The sequence below is a fragment of the Perca fluviatilis genome, chromosome 15, assembly GCF_010015445.1.
Source record: "Perca fluviatilis chromosome 15, GENO_Pfluv_1.0, whole genome shotgun sequence".
Classification (NCBI taxonomy): Eukaryota; Metazoa; Chordata; class Actinopteri; order Perciformes; family Percidae; genus Perca; species Perca fluviatilis.
The window spans coordinates 15851493-15872503 of NC_053126.1; the positions used below are offsets into that span (position 1 = coordinate 15851493).

Consider the following 21011-nt stretch of genomic DNA (forward strand, 5'->3'; position numbering starts at 1 on the left):
CTTGATGTCTGACTTTGTTCTGCTGTGCCTTGAGTATCTGTAGAACAAAGAGGAATCCAGATGGTACTTCCCCCTGTGTGTTACTGCAGGCATACACAGAAGGCCCATGTTGTATGTGCATTTTGGGGCTGGCCCTTTACTCCTACTCACCACGACTTACACAAAAAGGAGGAACGCTCAGTACCAGGAGCAGAAGGAAGCAGCGAAGAACTTTAACATAAATTCATTCCAAAATGAATCATTCAGTTCCTTTTTTAATGACGAGACTTTATGAAGAGTGTTTGAGTGGCGGTGGTGGTGTCATCCTTTTTTACATTGGTGTTTGGCCAACATTGAAAGTCATTGCCTTGCTGATATTGCTCCATATTTTCCCTTTTTTTTTACTCTATGTGTCTCGATAATAAACAAGGTATAATAACAGTTTTTAACATGCTTGAAACTACTTTAGAAAAGGATAATGCACAGGATGTGAGTAAGGGTTGATTAGAACAAGTAAACAAGGATCCAATGTATTAATCAGCATTGAATTATTGAAGTTTTCATGAATGCTAGATCTTGGTAGCTTATCTCTGTACATTTATTTTCATTAAAATATGTGGGTAAAAGGCTAAGACCAGGAAACTGCAGAGATAAAATCTTTTTTTACAGGATAAATTGAATACAAAGTATACACAAATAAACTAGAGTGAAATGTATTCAAATCCTATTATTTACTTCCACATCCCACACTGGGTACAAAAATGTACTTCCTTAACTTTCAAAAACATAATAATGTCAAACAAATGTCAAAGTGGAAATGTCATGATAGGTTGTTTACTATTTTTACTTATTGAAAATTCCCACCTCTACATAGATTCAGGTTGAGGTCAGCAAATGTGGTTTCACTTTCCCTGTTAGCACTTTGCTTGGGGAAAGTTTCATAGCAGCAAAACAGGATGGGGCTTTGTTTCAGGTATGTGTCATTAGACCAAAAAGAGGACTCAAAGACAAAATACCTGTGGTAGGGGACCTTTATGAATGGCAATGGTCAAGTGACACAGTAACAGATAACATGCCCAGACTTATCACTGACTTTAATTCACAGTGGCTGAAGGCATGTATGTGCACTGCAGAATAATAGGATTGTATTTTAGGTAAATTACATGGAAAACAATTGCATTTTTGGGAGTCAGCAGTATTGAGTCATGTGCACATTTGAAACACATGAGTGTTTTCAGTGTGGCCTGTGACGAACATTATAGAAATGGAGAAGGAAATCTGATTGTTTCAGCAATGTTTGTATCATCACTTTGAATTGTGGCTGATTAAAACACTTTCAGTAAAAAAAGCCAGACCAAATGGCTTAGCACTGAATGAATCATAGTTTCATTTGAGAAGCACAGAGGAAAGACGGTGCAATTAATCATTCAAAATGAAATTTCATCCAACATTATCGGAGTGGTTGAGGATGGATACCTGTGGTAATGGGCTAAATTAATTGTGGAAACAGTGACGCATAATGTCAAAGTAGGATGGAAAATCAGCTCAGATACGACTGATGGCAATGACACCAACATGTAGATTTTCATAGACTGACAGTGACTGCAATACATGTAAACACATGGTGGAGATATCTAAAGCATTACTACACCATATGTTAAAATCCTTAATTTGACATCCTTAAATACACTAAATAACATCAAATCAGTAGAGGAGACATCATTGTGACCCCAGCCATTTTAGATCCACTCCTCAGTGACTACTGTTGATATACAGTACAGTATGTTTACTTCCTCTGATGTCCTAAATGATGATGATTTACAGCCATCTAGTGGATGTAAATTAATAATGCACCAAAAAGACAGACAGACAAAGAAGAATAGAAAATGTAAGGCTATAAAACTAATTATAATATGCTTTATGCTGCCCTACAGTCAGTGGTGGCAGAAGTATTCAGATCCTTTACTTGAGTAAAAGTACTAATACCACACTGTAAAAATACTCTGTTACAAGTAAATTTCCTGCATTCAAAATGTTACTTAAGTAAAAGTATGTAAGTATCATCAGGAAAATGTACTTAAAGTATCAAAAGTAAAAATAAATTTTGGAAACTGGAAATGATCAAAACAGTTCTGTGTTTGAACGGCTAATCATTTCAGCTGGACTTGTAGGCCGTCATATTGTTGGGTGGTTTAATTTATAATGAAACACTGTATTTTATACTACATGTGTTTTGTATAACTAGTAACTAAAGCTGTCTGATTAATGTTGTGGCGTAAAAAGTACAATATTTCTCTCTGAAATGAGTAGAAGTAGAATGTTACACGAAAAGAAAAGAATCAAGTACTTTAGTACAAGTACCTCAAATTTGTACTTAAGTACATGCACTTAGTTACATTCCACCACTGCCTACAGTAAATGTAAAACCTGAACTCTGATCCTAAAACACATGTGTGTCATCAGTGAGGGGCTTCCCAAAGACACGCCACACGTTAATAAATACAGCAGTGGTGAAGACATGTTTACAAAGGTGCTTCGAAGTACATGAAAAATAATGGAAAATACTTAATATTGCATTACTAATTAATATGTGGACCGTCATCCCATTTGTCACTGTTAGAAATTACATTATAAATGTATCTTTAGTGTGTCTAAAACTGCAATGGAGAATGGGGGAAAACATTACCTCTGGTCACTTCCCTTTCTCCTTTTTCTTTTCCATCTGTCAGCAAGGGCTCATCAGCTGGTAGATTTTAACATGTTTGGTGTGTTCTATTTTTGCTTGCACATTAGCATTAGCAATCACAGTATACATTTCGCAAGGAAAGGATGGACTTTATAGTTTTGGAAGACTCACAAACAGAACATTAGTTGCAAATGCTTTTTTAAATTTTCTGTTTCTTAAACACAGTGTTTTCTTTTCCAATTTTCCCTGCAATTTTTTTTTTTTTTGCCAGTTTCTATTTTAAATGTTTAATTAACTTTAAATTCTCATTTAATATTGCCATTTAATAACAATTGTTTGCCACTCCAATATCAAATGTCCTTTTAAATTTTCTAGGTATTTTATAATAGCCAAACTATAGTGGCAGTAAAATAAATAATCTATTTTCTGTGTATCTCTTCATATTTGGGGAAAAAGCAGTGTTAAATTGCACTCCATAACACTTGGACAAGTATGTTTTCTTGTCTTCTGCCATTTGATAGACCAAACAATAAATTGATCATTAACCATCAAAATAATCGTAAATTGCAGCCCTAATTTAGATGTGACAAACCAAGAAAGCCAGAGTGTTTGAAAATGCTATGAAACCTCGAAAAGCTGAAGCAGCTGTGCTTCTGTCTTTACACCAGGGGGCAGGAAACCTCTTACACACAGTCAGTGAGCAAGGCGTTACTAATAACATGACCACAGTGAAGTTAGTGTTAACTTGGATGTTCGACAGACATTCACTCCAGACCCAGATTTAGTACCAAAATGTATAAATAGACTGACACACAGAACACACCCTTATGCAAGTTATTGAATGAAATCACAAATTCCCCCATAAGAATATTTAGCAAAGAAAAATCGCCTAAAAGTCCTAGCCCATATGAAGAGGTTTGTCCTGTGTGTCAAGTGTAGTGATACATCACATTAAATTTGAGTCGATGGGTCACATCACATCGAAGTTATTGAACACACTGTCATAATGTTCTATTCAAATATGTATGTAAAATAAATGAATAAGGCTACACAGTAGTAATGAAAATGTGCTGGGACTAATTTAGTATAATTTTAATAATACTTTTCAGTAATATAAGCAAGTCAGCACAGGAAAAACATTGTTTTGTTTTATTTAAACAGTAAATACATTAATGTCAATGTCTCACCCCCCCCCCCGCCACATTACGCGGTAACCATGGAGTTCATCACTGAGGAATCAAATGCAAAATGCAGCTGATTGATTGATTTAAGAAATTAAACTTGCAACATGCATTTCATAAGGGTTCATACCGATGGAAAGATTTGTTCAGATTGTGGTTTGTCTGTCTGTTTATTTATCTATCTAGTGCAGAGGCAGACAGTCAAACAGTAGTCAATATCATGGAAAAATCCAATTGTCAGACAGACTTGTATGTAGGCTATAGGGCACACATGGTGCAATGGCCTATCCAACATGTTTTACTTTTTTGTCGACCTAAACTACAGTGAGGCCACCACTGAGTAGCTGGCTACATTTGTTACCGTTATCGATATTAGGAGAATCAGCCTATTGAAAAGTCTTGCTTATAGGGCCTAGTTTCTTTTTTGGCGAAGATAAAATCTCCCAATGCCTGCATTATTAATCTGTAGAAAGTCAGAAGCTGTAGCCTAGGCTATGTACATGGGTGGGACAGTTCGATAGGATAGTGGACATCTCAGTGAAGAGGACCAGTCATTGCACAGCTGTCAGGTCAGCTGGAACGAACATGTTGTGGGCTCCAGCCTCATCGTTAAACATTGATTCTGTTGGTTTTTACTGCGGACTGCAGCTGCGTCAAGTCAAACTGAATAACCGGAAATGACACGATTTTTCAACCAAAATAAACGTTTCACAGTTACTCGACCAACGGCGAGGCCCACATTCATCAATAAAAGACTTTATTTTGAAAGTTCAAATTAAAAGTTTTGTTTTACATTCATGTTGTTTGACATTTAGAGTGAATGCTGGTCTGTTCAGGACGTTTTTTGAGAGCAGAGAGTAGGCACGCGCTCACACTCACAAGAAGTTTGTTGAGAGGTGTAACTGAGTTAATGTTTACTCGGATGTTAGCGTTCCCTCTTATTTTCGATTAGCCTCCATCTTTATGTTCCTCTGCAAATTAGCTTTTTTTTTTTGAGACAAACGCGTAAACTAGCAGTCGGTTGGTTATCAGGGTCTGCTGCTGTCAAACTTTCATTGACATGGATTCGTTGCACCGACGACGGACGGACTGAAACGTTTGGGAATTCCCACCATTACCAAAACAACAACAACAACAATTGCAAATACATTTTAATCAAGTTGTCATTAAATTTTTTTAAGCTAAAGACATGCAGAAGTTAAGTTCTACCGTTACCCACGGCAACACGCTGTCCCGGGACGCGGAGCTCCAGCTGCGGTTAGCTGACACCGGAGGAGCCGGGGACGGGAGGGAGAACGGCGGTGGGAAGCATTTTGTTTCTCAACCTGAGGAGGAAACCTCGTTTTGCACCAAGAGGAAGATGCTTGTCGGTTTGGATTTAATATGCCTTTGTGTCGGTAAGAATCTGTGTTTACTTATTTTAAATGAATGGTTTTGACCTTAGGGTTGTTGTTTTTTATGTTATTACAGGATGACTGCAGCTGTTTAGCCTAAAGTAACTCCAATATAAATGCAGCGGTGACCACTTTATCACGTAATTTTAAAGCTTTGAATTTACAATTATATAGTTCTAATTCACTTTGAACACTTTTAAAGGACCCACACACGCAAGTGTCAACACGAGCTTTTAGATCATATTTTAATCTCCAGGGGTAAGGAGGTTAAACGAAGTTGGCTTTGAGTAGAAAAAAAAAACATTGCAAGGGGATTTGTTAAAGTTAACGAAGCTGCAAAGCATTTTTCCAGAAGTCAAATGGAAACTGTTCAAACGGTCTGAAAACTTTCAGCTCGTTCCCCTCGGTGCACGTGGGGGCAGGAGGGAGGGGATGGGGGGCTCAGCTGGCAGGAGCAGAGTTGTCCCGGGAATTCATCCGTTCCCATGGCAACTCCCAAAGTTCCCGAGAGAAGAACGTGGGAATTGGGATAAAAACATGCTTGTGTTCTCGTGCCGAAAGTTACCGCTGTTCACTGAGCTCTTTCGCCTCTCTCTCCCTGCAGCAAGAATGGCAGCCACACATAATTTACAATGCTCAGCTGGAACCATTCAATAACATTCACCACCAGTTTTCACAAGGAGAATTAGAAACATCAGTAACAACATGTGGAAAACAACTCAGACGTCTCTGACATAACCATAATAAAGGAGTGGTCAAAATAAGTTTCTCTAATAACATTGAAATGACTAATGGATTCCACTTGATAGTGGATTTGAAGACCTAATTTTGAAAAGTATCCTAATAATAGTTTTGTCAGTAATCCATGAATCTTTTTTTTTTCTTTTTACATTTTGTCTACTTTTAAAATGTTGAAACTGAAGACTTTTTGTGCAAAGCAGAAGTCACTAAACTCAAATATCTTTAACTTATAATAGACAAAAACAAGCTTTCAAATGTTTTGTATTTTTACTTGATGAATGGCAAGCAATATATAGATGATACAGATTGTCAAATTAATCATAATCAGCACTGCCCATCAAATGGACACATAATAACAGAGACCTCTGTGTGATAAGATTTGGTCAAACTGTGTTTTGATTCAGTATAGAGCAGCACAGTTGTCATTATGTTAGGTAGGATTACCACAGTTATAGAATTTGAGACTTGATTACACATTAACTCATTGTGCCTTTGTAGTTAATACATAACAATGATAGTGAGATTGAACTTTCCATTTAGAGGAAAACGTATTCAAATCCTTTAGTTACATAAATGTGGCAAGACCCAAATTAGGAATTATTAGCAGGAACAGGTTCTTAAGTTAATTATATTATTTCCATCAACATGAAGACAGTATTTTAATGGTGTACTGTGGTTTGTTTATGCCGTGCTTGGTATAACGTGTGTAGTGGTTTAAACTACAGCATTGCATTATATTAAAGATTTTCTTGACGTGAATCTGGCAAGAATCTAGTGACTGAAGCTGTCAGAGTACTGTATTACTTTATTCCTCTGTACAGTCTAGTTTGGGAAATATCTGAAATCCTCTGAAAGCTTGCCTAAGGACCTGCTCTACTGGACTGTGATATTCGGTATCTAGTGAGATTGTATAATTTCATCAGTTTTATGTCGTCATCTCACATGACTATGTTAGGGAAGCAGATCAGTGTTATTCGTGAGTGGTTATTCGGACCGGCTGCAAACACTAGAGAGGCAGAACCCGTCCAGGCAGATTGACAGGTCTCAGCCTCATTGGCAGTTAAAGCATAGGAAGTAAGCCGGCAGACAAAACAACAGTGTGAGGCAGTCAGTTTCATTGCCGTGTTATTCTTAACCCCTGCAGGTATGCTATTAGCTGTTCACTCTGCACACTTCTCAGCAGCTTTGTTTTGGTGTTTAGGAAGTAGCTTGCGACTCAGCATCAGTTAGCACAACGGAGGAAATGGTCTCTCTCAGTTCTCCTCGTAAGACGCACGCCACTTGTTTTCTCACAAAATTGCGTGTCCCTCTTATCCCCCTCTGACTAGATTACAACACAGTCTGAATCCCTGAGCCTCAAGCTGGTCACAGCTGAGAGGATTTAGAGAGTCAGTTAGTCCTGTGACTTTTGTAAAGTTTAAGGAGTTCACCTTCTTGCTATGGAAGTAACAATTTCAAAGGTCTTGTTTGGTTTAATAGATTGGTACATTTCCGTTTTCAATTGATGATTTTCAACATTATAAAAGTATAAGGTTTAAGAGGTCGAGATGAAAATGTAGTTTTTCTCTGCAGCAAAAATAAAAACAAAACAAACAGTGCTTTAAAGTTTTATCAAGAACAATTAGATGAGCTGACAAAAAAGACTTATCTCAGATCAATAGTTGCAAAACTTCTTGTTAAACATCACATGGTGAATTGTTCGCTACACTATACTGAAATGAGAGAATAATATTTAATGATATAGTTTTATACCATTCTTGCTACTGGGAGATCTTACTATTAGATGACATGCAGATCTCCGGCTGTTTGACAGCATCCTGCCTGTCTCTGCCCTGTTAACCATCATGTCAGTTATTAGCAGACTTTGACTCATTTGTGGGCATTCAGCAGTGAATGCCATCACTTAGTGGAGATGAATTAGGCCCTTCATTGAGCTAAACCCTCTTATCTCTGACTAACCCAATTTTCCCTTAAAAATGCCATCATCAGATTCCCTCAGACGGTTGACCTGACGGCATTATTCATCCTGTTAAAGGGGCTCATTCACTGTGTAACTGTGGAATTTTACCCTGAAGCATCCCATCCTCATTATGTTATCAGCTGAAGAGGGATTCCACAGTGATCCAAGGTTTTCACAGCCTCTCCATGTGATTCAGTATTTAATATACATTTTATAACATGTAATACATGCGACATAAAGTTAGTATGGTGCGGCATTATGAATGAACTTTAATCTTTCTGCTGTGGAATGCTGGAATATTGAGGACATTAACCAAGGCTTTGACTCAGGTTACCTGATCATAGTCTTACTCAACACCGGGCTTGTCTAACACTGTTGCACTCCAGCAATAAGGCAAAATAAGGCTGTTCTGACATGAAAGTGATGGATGCTGCACAGAGATGGATTGTTCTGGTTGAGCTCAGTTTCAGTAAGTTCCATGTAAGCTGCAGAATGCAAGTGTGTGCTTGTGTACACGTCTGTGTGCATGCATTCCTGATGGGACTGGGTTTAACCGGGACAGACCTGACAGAATCTGCGCCCTGTGGCTCCATCTAAGATCCAGCGTCCAGCCACCCAGAGGTCAGGAGGTGTTGGGTGTTTGTCATATTTGCAGAGCATGCAGGGACAGGCCTCCCACCCTGAACTGCTGTTTCCCTCCTGCACAGGTGGTCTTTACTCTGTCATCACTCCAATAAAGCCAGTTATTGCCTCTCTTAAGAGTAATTGGGAAATGATTGGAAGTGGCACTTGAAAACCCTATATTAGCTTTTACAGCGTAGAGGAACATTATGACAGCCACTAGGCTTGACCTTCTTGTAAAGGTTAATTGTAAAATAGTTTCATACTTGATATGAACAAGATGTTAGGCTGTGGTAAAATAATACAAAAGAGAAAAATGATTCACACTGATGATAAACTGCATGGATTTGTCTAGCTTTCATTTCATTCCATAGTAAAAACAAAACTATTTTTTGTTACTATAGAAAGAGAAAGCTGGAATCAGTTGGTCGCTGTTATGTGCAAGTGTGTGTTTTTGTTCTAGACGTGAAGCAGCATGCCGGGACGAGAGGGCCGGTATCTACCTGAATGATCTGAATTCTAAAAGGGCTCCCTCTTTCCAGCTTATGTCTGCTTTTGCACCCTTCTCTTTTTCTCCTCTTTTCAGCAGACAAACTCTATTTTGAGACTGAAGGTGTTTCAGCAATGTAGCGAGGTGTGTGAGTGTGTGTGTTTTACGTCTGCATGTGTGTTTTGGGCGGGTGGCGGGTTTATGTTTGAGGATTCCTGGTTCTGTTCTTTTGGCAGAGAAAGCTGCCAAGTGAGTGAGACAGCAAGAAGCCAACACGTCACAGCATGTCGGTGTGAATAGGGCCAGGAATATTAAATTGTCTCCTATGTGTGTGTGTGTGTGTGCATGTTTATGAATAAAAGTGTGGGCGTTTGTGTTTGCGTCACCGTGGCTTCTAATACGGGCACCGTACTACAGCTGCCATGTGTGTGCTGTTTGTTGACAAATTTGCCGGTCCTGTTTTGCTGCACGTTTTAGGCCCTGATCAAACATGCTCCGGAGTTATGGAACCCACTGGCGTCACTCTGTGGCAGACAGATGGAGAGCCATTAAAAATGGCTCAGTCAAATCATTAGTCAGTGAAAGAAGTGATTTTGCTTACTCTCTCTCTCGTTAGTGTACTAATGCATCTCCTTCCCATTTGACAGCAGACATTCGGGAATCCATTAGCTGCACCTTTCCTTAGACAGACTATATGGGCACATGTACTTTGCTGTCAATGCATCTTCCTTTACCCATCAGCACACCAGAGCCTGTTCAGTTTCCTGGAGGCTGAGGGGCAAGTAAGAGCCTGAATGAGTGAACAGCCCCAGGGTGGGAGAGTAGTTAGAGGCGTGGAAGGGATTGAGGATCTACAGTAGGGGTCAGATGTCAGACCCAGGGGCGACTGAGGAATCTTATCTACAGCTGTCTATGTCCTATTGAGGAAGTAGCAAGGATATACTGTTCAGATAGCAAATAGCTTCAAATGTACTTTTAATGAGGCAGGTAGCTAAAATCTTCTCCTCGATAACGGTTCCATAAGTGCCCAGGGTGGTCCATAGGTATTAGCCGTAATGAGTGAACAAAGATGTGTATAGTACTCCAATCCTCAGTGCTCATTAGCTAGAATGGGTTTGGAGAGGCTTATCATCGAAGTATCTACCTGAATCTCAATACAGCCTGTTGCCCTGCCTTTGAGTTTGTCAGAACTAATGACTCGTCCTCATCTGTCTGTCCCCCTATAAGGAGACTTGTGCAGCCCCCCTTGGCACCATGGCATCGCTACCCATCATTGGGACCATTTTATCATTGTGTCACATCTCACCTGCTGGAGCCTTCCCTCCCTTCATCCCCTCAAGCTCTGGTCTGAAGTTGTTCCAGCTGCATGTTCCCCCTGCAAACCAAAACACTCTAACACAACAGCCCCACAGCCCTCTACTCTTGCCATACACAGTACTACCACAATTAGGCTGCTCCATGCCAAATACCTCCCCTGCAGTCTCAACCACAACCCTGTGCCGTTCTCACATTACAGACTGCCAGCCCTCACCCCACTGCGCACAACCTTACCTTCCCACCACAAAAAACACCATAGAGCCCCTTTAAAGTTTCCAAGGTACATACCAGAGTGGCGGGTCCTTTATGTTCCTGCTGAATCAGACAGGCAGACAGACAGCCCACTTCAGACCTCACCACTCCTGCCCTGAACTCCAGAGTCGGGATCCAGGAAGCAGGTCAGTGAAGTGTGGAGAGAACAGAAGCAGCTGCGGGAAGCATGTCTCCACTGGCCAGCTGTAACAGTAACAGTCTAAGGGGGCAAGAAAGAACTCTCCTGGTGCGCTGGTGGAAGGTAAAGCCACATTAAGGCAGTTGAAAATGCCACTGTATGCGGATACAATGAAACATATGTCTTAAAGTAGAACAAACCTGCGAGCCTGGATCACTTGAATTTGAGATAAACAACTGACTTTAGCTGAATGTTGGAAGGGCTGGGTATGATAAACGAAGCAGTGGGCATCTACTTAAAGGCGGTCCAGCAGCAGTAGATGCTGATGATAGTAGGCTAGATTGTTAACAAAGATCCAAGACTGTTTTGGCTCCTCTTTGTTCTTTACTGAGTCTTTTTTGTGCTACCATCAGGGTAGACAAAATAGATTCAGTCTCTCAGAACAATCCAGCCAATTATGGAAAAGAAACGTGTGTTTGTCAGTGCAGGGGCCACCACTAACCCTTATCCCATCTCTCCACTACCTAGATTGGGCCACCAATAGTCTATATCCATAACGTTCCACTTCCTTTTCGGCTGGATATCCGTTACCTTCTGCTTTCTTTGTGTTGGAATTTTAAACTCTGATCGATTTATAAGCACTATGGTTTACTGCTCCTCAGATCTCTGCAGGGTAGAATCTGTTCAATCTGATTTGCACAATTAAAAAGTACATATGTTCCACCAAAACAAGTTCCTTCCTGAGGCTATTTTGCAGCTGAACGGTGGCTCCGTCTGGAGCTTAGCGCCGCCCAAGACTATTGTGATTGGTTTAAGAAATGCTAATAAACCAGAGCACGTTTTTTTCCCATCCGGATAAGCTGCGTGGACTAGCCAGACCCTCTTCCGCAGCGCTGTGGAGAGAGGTCTGGCAATGCGAGACTGGGCCACCAAGGATGAACAGGATAAACCACCTTCTAGGACACTTGCATACACGCACAGTACTTTAATTAAGTCTGTGGCAGTTTATGGTTGCCAATTATAATCACAGCCTTAGTGTGGATGACTTCACCTCCTGTTCAAGTGTTACCTTCCTGACAGTACAACAGTCTCTCTCTGTGTCTTTCTGTGTTCTTTTGTGTTCATGTGCCTGTGTGATGGCACATGCATACAGTCTCTACCCGGCCACCTCTTCAAACAAATACTATTTTACATCAGGTGAAACATAAAAGACTTGGCTTTTCCCTTAAAGTACATGACTCAAACTGAATAGTGATTAAATGAAAGAACAGATCAAGGCTAGTTCATGGAGACAGCTTTGTGCAGTTAAAGTCATTATTGCACAAATAATTGTACAAGCCCACCCAGCCCAACTGGAGACTGCTATTTATGAGCATGTTAGGCAGGCCGTTACACTGCTTCTTGTAATGTCGTTACCAGGGATTATCTTGCCCGCAAATTCAAATTCTGACACTTCAGGGTTGAGTTCACCAGCTCACTATTTTTTTTTTACAAGGTTGACTTGTAGGTAAACAAGCAGCTCAAACTTTTGCTGGGAAATATTGGCATATGCAAGATGGTGAGGGGCCCAGCAAGGGTGGACCACCCCTGAAGGGTGCAGCAGCAAGCTGGGCCGCAGGCCAGGCTCAGCCTAGTCCTAAACTGCAAGCCAAATGGACCAGTGTTGACAGGTCACTGTCCTCCAGTTTTATCAAAGGGCAAATGCAGAACGAGGCCTGCACAGTGAAACATTATTGAGCGTGATGAAGCAGATGGTCATTACTGTGGCTCAGATATAGCTGTAGGCAGAGTGTCATGCTAATCTATGAGGATGCACAGGCTGTTTGTCCAACAGCAGCATCCACAGCAGTTCATTTAGGTGTGTGATAGTGAGGCTGTTTACCTCAATCCATATCTCTAGGATTGTTTGGCTTGTGTGTGGTTTATTTGGTTGGTTAGTTTTTTTTCTAGGAACTAGTGGGTTCGTTGGTGGTTTGTTTGGTTGTCTGTTAGTCTATGCGGCTGTGGTTTTTTTTTTTTGCATCCTCATGTGGTTTTTCTGTATGTGTGTTGTGGATATTTTGCTGGTTGACGTGGGGTCGTGTTTACAGAGCGGGTCCCAGCAGAGCCCAGATCTCTGACCCTCACATTCCAGAACCACCACTAATCACCTCCGTCTGCTGTTCTCTGTAGAGAAACCCTTGCCGCATCTCTCTTGGCTCCATCTCTCCAGTTTTCTCTCACCCCAGTATTATCACCCTCACCCCCATTTGTCAATTTTAGAGTCTTCTGGCCATGCATTTTAGCCTAGTTTGTAGTTTGACCATAAAGCATGCCGATGAATAACTGCCATCTGCCCTATTTTTTTAGCACTCTGTCTTTAATCACTTTCTCCATAGTTTTTTTTTTTTCTATTTCTTGCTTTTGGTTGTTGTTGTTCTCCTCTCACAGTGAGCTCATTCTGGGCTGTGGTCATAGATGTGTAAATTAGAACCAGAACAGTTTTTCAGAGGCACATATCCCCTCTGCTCTCATTCCTCCTCTTTTCTTCCCTCCCTCCTTCTCTTCTTTCCCCCCTTCTTTCTTTCTATCCCTTTTGACTATTTGAAAGCATTCCTGCTTTGAGTGTCAGGCCCAACGAGCAGCACATTTTGTCCAGGCTGTGTGAGCCGACCCACTCCTCCGCCTCCTTTTGGGTCCCCTCGCAGGTCTTCCTGGCCTGGCTCTCTGTTGAGCATGTCTTGGCCAGGTGCAGAGGTTCACTCACAGCTGCCTGACAGATGATGTGAGGGTCTCTGGAGTGTTTTCATGTCTTGTTGGGAAAACTGTTTTAATGTAGTTGTAAAGCCTAGAGTTTGACTGTGACACAGGAGCTTGTAATTTGTGTAGTCCTGATTGTACAGATACTGAATAGATTTCCAAGTGTTTCTAGCACTATCAATTTGTTTTTTATTAATTGTACACAGCACTGAGAATTTGTTATACAACTGAGATTGAGGTCTATTTTATTTTATTCAGAAGCTTTGCAAACAGCTTTGCCACAGTGGAGTGATCTTTGGTTCATGGCCATTAGTGCTGAGTCTGTCCATGGACTTCCTGCAATAATGGGAAAACAGCACAAGCCATCAGCACAGGTCTAAGGTCATAAAATATGCTGCAATCTGGCTCAGCACTTCATGGTTTCCATTATACCTCCATATGTATTGAAAATGATCCCTTAAAAAGTCCATGCTCCTACTGTAACCGCAGAGTGTTTAATCCTTAATGGAGACTCTGTCCATTAACTCCCTGCAAGTGCAGCAAAATATTGATTATTGAGAGAGGATATTGTGGAATATGATGAGGCCACAGAGAGAGTCTGTTAATGGATGGTATATAAAGCAAAACATTTCTCTATTTGACACAGAATTGACCTGATTACACACGCAGGCAGAGTAAATGTCCAATGCTGTACTTTATGTTGCAACATTTAAGCACACAAAGGACACCCCAAAATGTCATCAAAACCCATTCTGATATACTCACATAGTATTCACTTAGCCTACTCACACACAGCCACACCCACTCAATTTGAACCAGACAGGAACCAAAACATTGCTCTGCAGGTCTCCACCAAGGTATGATACACACAGATAAAAGGATTACGATTAGGAGATTAAGAGATGGCTGTGCATTTTATGCAGGTGGAAGGAAAAAAAGAAAAAAAAAAACCAAAAAAAAATTTTTTTTAAAAAAAAAAAAAAAAAAAAAAATATTTTAAAATAAACAACAATATTTATTATAAAAAAAAAATAATAATAAAACTACTAATTTTTTTTTTTTTTAATATAACTGTTCCTAAAGGAATGTAATATACACACCACTCAACATTATAAGAATCTTACAATATAAGAGTTGACTACAGAATTCATGGATTGCATTAGATGATGCCCCTAATAAACCCATAGTAATAAATCCAATGGTTTGACAACATTCAACTTGGATTTTTTTTATAAAGGCAGTAATTCTGACCAGAAAACACCAGAATTTCAAAATAAATAATGATTTGCCGGTAGAGCCATTATAATAAATTCCTCTGTCTAAAAAAACAGATTGCACCTGTATGTGACCTGTGTGTGTTGCATGAGGTATATTTATGTAATTGATGTAGGTATGTGAGGAAAGGCCTGTAGACGTGGCGCCTGGAGATGAGCGAGAGATCGGGGTCAGATGAGAGGTGTCTCCTATCTCTCTTTCTCTCTTTGTTGACGTCACAGCCTTTGCGATCTGCCTGCAACGTGTTTCCCTTCCTCACTTTCATACTAAGGCCCCTCTTAAATGAAATAGAAGTGGGCTGGCTTTTATCTGTGTTTAGTCTTTCTGTTAGGGCAGCATGACTTTGAGTACAGAGGTCACTACCACACACTTATGACTACAGTATAACATTCTTAATCAGCTATACTGTCACACAGCTGGTAAGAGTTGCCTCCTCATGTGTTTTCTGTGCTGATAGCCTCAAGCCTATAGATCATTTCCTTGTTATCCTTTATCAGTTCAGTGTGGCTGAATGAATGGTATGACTGTATGGTTGGGATAACAAACACACAAAATAATACAACTAAACCAAAGCCAATGTGGACAAATCTTAATAGTATAGTAGGTTAGGTATTCATTTCCTGGCCTTTGTCAGTTAGTAATTGTTGATTTACCATGTTTAAAGACATTGCCATTGTGTGAGTGTGTATTTGTGTGTTGTTCCTTTTGGCATGATTTTGAGTTTGTGTCTTGTGCACTACACAGTCACGTAGTCTGAGAGATTCCCTGGCAGGAGCAGAGTTTTGGCCTGGGTGCGTTCCAGCCACCAGCAGGCCTTGGATGACAGGAAGAGGCACAGAGGTTAATGATTAGTCCCATGTTCTCGCTGCATTCCATGGGGTGACAAGGGGACATGGGATACAGGACAGAGAAATGGAGCAGGCCGGGCAGGCTCTTACAGGGCTATTGGTTATTAGTTTGAAGCACACAATTAAAGCTGTGCTGCTCAGCTCCCGGTCCTGGGAATACAAACACACCTTCTCCCTTTTTGTCATCATTGAAATGTTGCACAACTTTTACTCAATGAACTTTCCCCATCAGGTTTGTTTGCTGAAGCGTGCCAGACCTTGACTCACTTTCACCTGAAACAAAGTTCTTATAATAAGTGACCAGCCAGGAAACAAAGTAAACACACATGTAGGACAATTGTTAATGTAAGATAGATGGATCTAAAGGTCATTGCTTTCCACTGGAACAAAGCTTCATTGTTAAACAATACCTTGCTCTTCCTACAGTGGGTTTATTGTCCTCTTTTGGCACACTGAAATGTTCTGTGTAACACACCCTCTCATCTTCTTCCTCCTTTCTCATCTTAATTCTCCACTGCAATGCCCATCTCCCCATCTGTCTGCCTGTATGTGTCTGTCATCTCTCCTTCTCCCTGCTCCTCTGATGGAAGCAGCTATGTGTGGAATGCTTGATCCCCCAGGAATCTGGAAATCATGTCACCAGATGACTGATGTTCTTTAAAGCTGCTCCCATCCTGTGAGACAAGAGAAGGCCACCTTTATTTTAGCTGACTGTACCAACGATCTCTGTATCTTTCTCTGTCTCGGTGATCGTTGTTGCACTGACCACTTGCTCACAGACATTCATCAAGCCATCTTTTGTTTTTTTGTCTGCCTACCCTTCATTTTCTTTCCCACATCTCAACAGCCTCGATCCCATTCTTTGCGTGTGAGTTGAAGGCAGTGACTCCGTACAAGCGAGGTTTCTTCTGTGGAGACTCCTCCATCACCTATCCTTACCTGGAGAGAGAGGCCATCCCTGACAGCCTGCTCATTGCTGGTGGTATAGCCATCACTGGCCTAACAGTAAGACAATAATAGATGTGGCACAGTGAGTTAAAGTTGTCATCACTCTAATATGGTGTCTTTGAGCATGTGTTTGTTTTAAGACTAAAACAAATATATACACTGTTCCATTATTTGTGCACCTGTACTTTATGCCTTATGTAACCAGTTTCTCTTGTCTTATTTCCATCTCAGATTGCACTGGGTGAATGCTACCGGGTGCGTTTCCGAGGTGCACACTCGCGGGCTTTTGTCCGAAACTGCTATGTGTCGTGCCTGTATAAGGAGCTGGGAAGCTTCCTGTTTGGTTGCTGTGTGGGTCAGTCACTCACCAATATGGCCAAGCTAAGTGTGGGACGCCTGCGACCCAACTTCCTGTCTGTCTGTAACATCACCTATGCGTCCATCAACTGCACTCCGGGCAGCTACGTTTCCCAGATCACCTGCAGGCAGCCTAATCTGAAGATGGTGGAGGAAGCAAGGTGTGTGGTGTGTGCGCATGAGTGATTATGCTTGGAAATTATTTGGTTTGTTTATTAAAGGTAGGATATACAATCGTGAGTCATGCAGTTAATGTGTAACATTTGGCATGTTTTATTGATCTTCTCCTTCAGGAAGTCTTTTTTCTCCGGCCATGCTTCCTTCGCAATGTACACCATGCTCTACTTGGCAGTAAGTCACATCTGCTTTTGAATACACACACACAAACACATCGGGAATGTGACCTGGATGTCACATTTACCGTAGCTTGTGTTTATATAATATTTGTTACTGTGTTTAAAATGTTGGGGGAATATTATGTATTATGAATAACTATAATTATGAATCACTTTAATTTCAGTTATTAGAGACAAAACCAATCCAGAGAGGCCAAGAACACTGTGTGCAACTATTAACTAGATAAGCTAATTAAACATGCACAAACACACACACCAGCACATGTGCTGCTAAATATATTCACACTTCCTGATCGTGAGGGAGGAGATCTTTGAGAGCAGCAATTCTCCAAAGGCATCCTGCTCCAAGCTGAAAGAGCTGGGGAGACAGGGAGGAGGGGAGAGGGGGGGGGGGGTTAGAGAATGAGGAAGAATGTTTTTCCACAGGGAACATGAATAGATGAAGAGGCTACACAGACAGAGGAGGCCTTGTTGTGGGTCTCATTTAGGGGAGGGGTGGAGGGCTGAATATGCCTGCTGAGGGATCGACAGGCTTCTTTCAACCCCCCCCCCCCCATCTCTTCATCTTTCTCTCACACTGCACTGCCCAGTAGACATGGGTGCATTGTGGGAGAGAAACAACGGTTAGAAAGAGACAAAAGCACATTATTAACCATAAAATGTCCACATTCCTTATGTATTCCCCCTCATTAACCCTTAAATCATAGTTTACGGTGACTTAAATATCATATCATGTATAGCTAAAATTAATGAAAGGAAGTGAGGATGTCGCTGTACAAAATTAAAGAGAGGAGAAAAGAAAATCACTGCCTCCTCTATTTGCACTTGTACACTATATAAGTCCAACTGAAAGCAGCTCCTCTCTGAACAGAAAGAGACAAGGATGAGTAGGGGGAGACTGAATCAGAGGAATAATGGGTAAATTACTATGGGGGGGAAGTGGTGTGAGAAAAACAAGGGCACATCTCACTGTGTTGTTTCTCCACACATACTGCACACTGCAGGCCCAAACTCAAAGCACAGCCTTGCATGCGAGTTTGCTGCTAGCAGACTGTAGACAACCTGGAGAGATTGTTTCAAACCTGTAGCTACATGCCACCCAGACCGTGGCCAGCTGTGCTGGTGTTTGAGGCAGGAACAGTGACACCTGCTCTGAGTTGCGATAGGAGAAGGCGAAAAGGACCCGGTGAGGGTCGGCCTCACCGCAGGAATGTAGGCCACGTGCTCCCTAGTGGTTGACGGGTCCAGACAGACCTCGGGCCTCCGCATAAAACTAGCCCTGCATCTGCATCACACTCGCCCTGTGACCCCGTTTTTTACAGACACAAACATCCATTCTGTACTGCAGCGCTGAAGCAGGAGATGAGGGGATGAACAAAAGGAGGAAATGGGGTTCAGATAGTGTTAATGGACTTGTGCCAAGCTAATCTTTCCCCTCTGGGTAGCAGACTGAGTGGATGTCCATGTTTCACTTTAAGGTCTTTGCCTGTGTTTTTACAACTTAAATTATGAGACGTAATTATCAGTTTATGTTTGCGGGGCATACATTAGCATGTATTCCCTTTTCTGTAGTAATTATATAGTCAGTAACATTATAATAACAATGTTTATCTCCTTTCTTGCAGTTCTACCTGCAGGCGCGGTTGTCGTGGCGAGGAGCCCGGCTGTTGCGCCCACTAATACAGTTCCTCTTAGTGATGATCGCCATCTACACTGGCCTGAGCCGCATCTCCGACTACCGTCACCACCCCAGTGACGTCATCACAGGCTTCATCCAAGGAGGACTCACTGCATACTGGGTGGTATGTCGAAAATCACTGTTGTCTAAATAGTCTAGAGTAACAGTTATCTCTGTCTTCACAGGATTGGTTTCTCTCTGCTCTCTGTTAAATGAGTTGGCTTAAATAATAGGCTCTCTCCCTCGTTTCCCTCACTCTGATCTCTCACGGTGTTTATAAACAGTGAATGATTGACAGCGTGTGTGGTCTGTGTATATTTCCTGACATGTTTTGTGTCTGTGCCTGCAGACCTTCTACATCTCCTCCATGTTTAAGCCCTGCGCCCGTCCAGACCTGTCTCCCACGTGCATGTCCCTGGAGAGTCCACTGTCCAGCCAGCAAACTGTCTGTTAGCAGGCACATGCAATCGTCCAGGAATCAGAAGATAAGAGAAGATGGACTACAGAAAGACAGGGAGAATGTCAGTTAGCACAGGCGAGGAGCAGAGAGAATCTTTTTTTTTTTAAAGAAAGTGAATCATTCTAAGAGAAGGATATGATTAAAGAGTACAATCTAACACACACTTGCTCTTTGGGGCATACTGATACACATTCAAACAGTAATCTAATATTCTCACACACACACACACACACACACACGTGAAATACAAGAAGCACATTTGACTGTCCAGTCAAACCCGTCCAGTGGAAAAAAAAACTGCATAGTAATATTACAGATATTTTTTTATATATGAAAAAAAATAAAAATGTCTATTTTTCAAGAGGATTTTTTAGAAGCTGCTAATGTTGATAGTTTTCTTCTGAGGTGGAGGCATTTGGTCAGTGCAGTTAGTTAGCTTTCAAAGCAGAACTTGTCACTCTTTGGTCTTGGGTGAGAAAGGAGAAAACGCCAGCCTCCTCTTTGTTTTTGATCTTCTGCTCAGCTTGAAAAACATCACCCAGCAGCTGTGAACTGAGACCATTAGACCTCTGATGTGAGTACAGCTCTGTACCAAGTGATAAGGAACCAAGCGCTGGCTTCAACTTCAACCATCTTTACCTTCTGATGTGCCACTGCTTTAATCAGACTGCCCTACATTGATATGACAAAACAAAAACCTGTACGTAAGGAAAGAAAAAAATAACAGTATTTGAGCTGTAATACAACATTATCTTTCTTTTTGTGTAACCAAGGTAGTGGTGTGGAGGAATCTGACCAGGTAACTTCCCTTCCACAACCACTACCACATTTCTGTACTAACCACTTTGACTGTGTCTCAGAGGTGGAGGCTTGACTGAATTTTGTAACCTTTGACCTTTGCCCCCGGACTCCAATCTCTGAGCTGCACCTTCATTTATGCCACTCTGACAGGAGAGCCGATATGGCTGCAACCCCAGCGGCCCTCCTGTGCATCTTTATTAATAGCACTTGAACGTACATAATGGAACCTTTTAATTATAATCAATATGATATATTTTATCACAAGTTTGAATAATCAGTGTTTATTTTGTCAAACTCATACACTATATTTGTTTTTGTTTTTCGTTACATGATAATTATTCAAATTGAATGTAAATAGCTATGTCATTTTATGAACCACACAGAATTTCAAAAGTATTATTTCCAGTTTTTACATGGTTAATAAGTGTTTGTATTTACGTTTGCGTCAATCAGGTACGGAGAGTTACTATTGTATCTGTTGTAACTACTAGACTGAGCCACAGATATTATCAGAAAGCTATATTTTTTGTGTTCCCAGTTATTGTTATATGTTTTGTCTGTGAATGCCAGAAAGGCAGAAATAACCACTGTACTCAAAAAAACCAAACCAATAAAATGAATGTTGAATGTTTTTAACTTCTTCTGTCCTCTCTTATTTTTAGTGTTAGCAAAATGAAAAGTAATGCACTCTCATGCCCACCACACACTTAATGTCACAATATTTATGTCATCTCGGTTGTCTCTGGCTGCTCACACACAGCAGAGTTGGTAAAGTAAGCCATTTAGCCA

The 21011-nt window shown here is 41.1% G+C and overlaps 1 protein-coding gene across 1 annotated transcript; it reads left to right on the forward strand.

Moving 5' to 3' along the window:
* Positions 1-4650: 4650 nt before the first annotated feature.
* On the forward strand, positions 4651-20858 carry ppap2d (phosphatidic acid phosphatase type 2D). The gene is made up of 6 exons (XM_039824911.1): positions 4651-5243; positions 16470-16627; positions 16802-17088; positions 17221-17278; positions 18909-19085; positions 19311-20858. Exons 1-6 carry the CDS (start codon positions 5036-5038, stop codon positions 19413-19415), a joined length of 993 nt encoding a protein of 330 aa, XP_039680845.1. The 5' UTR covers positions 4651-5035; the 3' UTR covers positions 19416-20858.
* Positions 20859-21011: the final 153 nt, after the last annotated feature.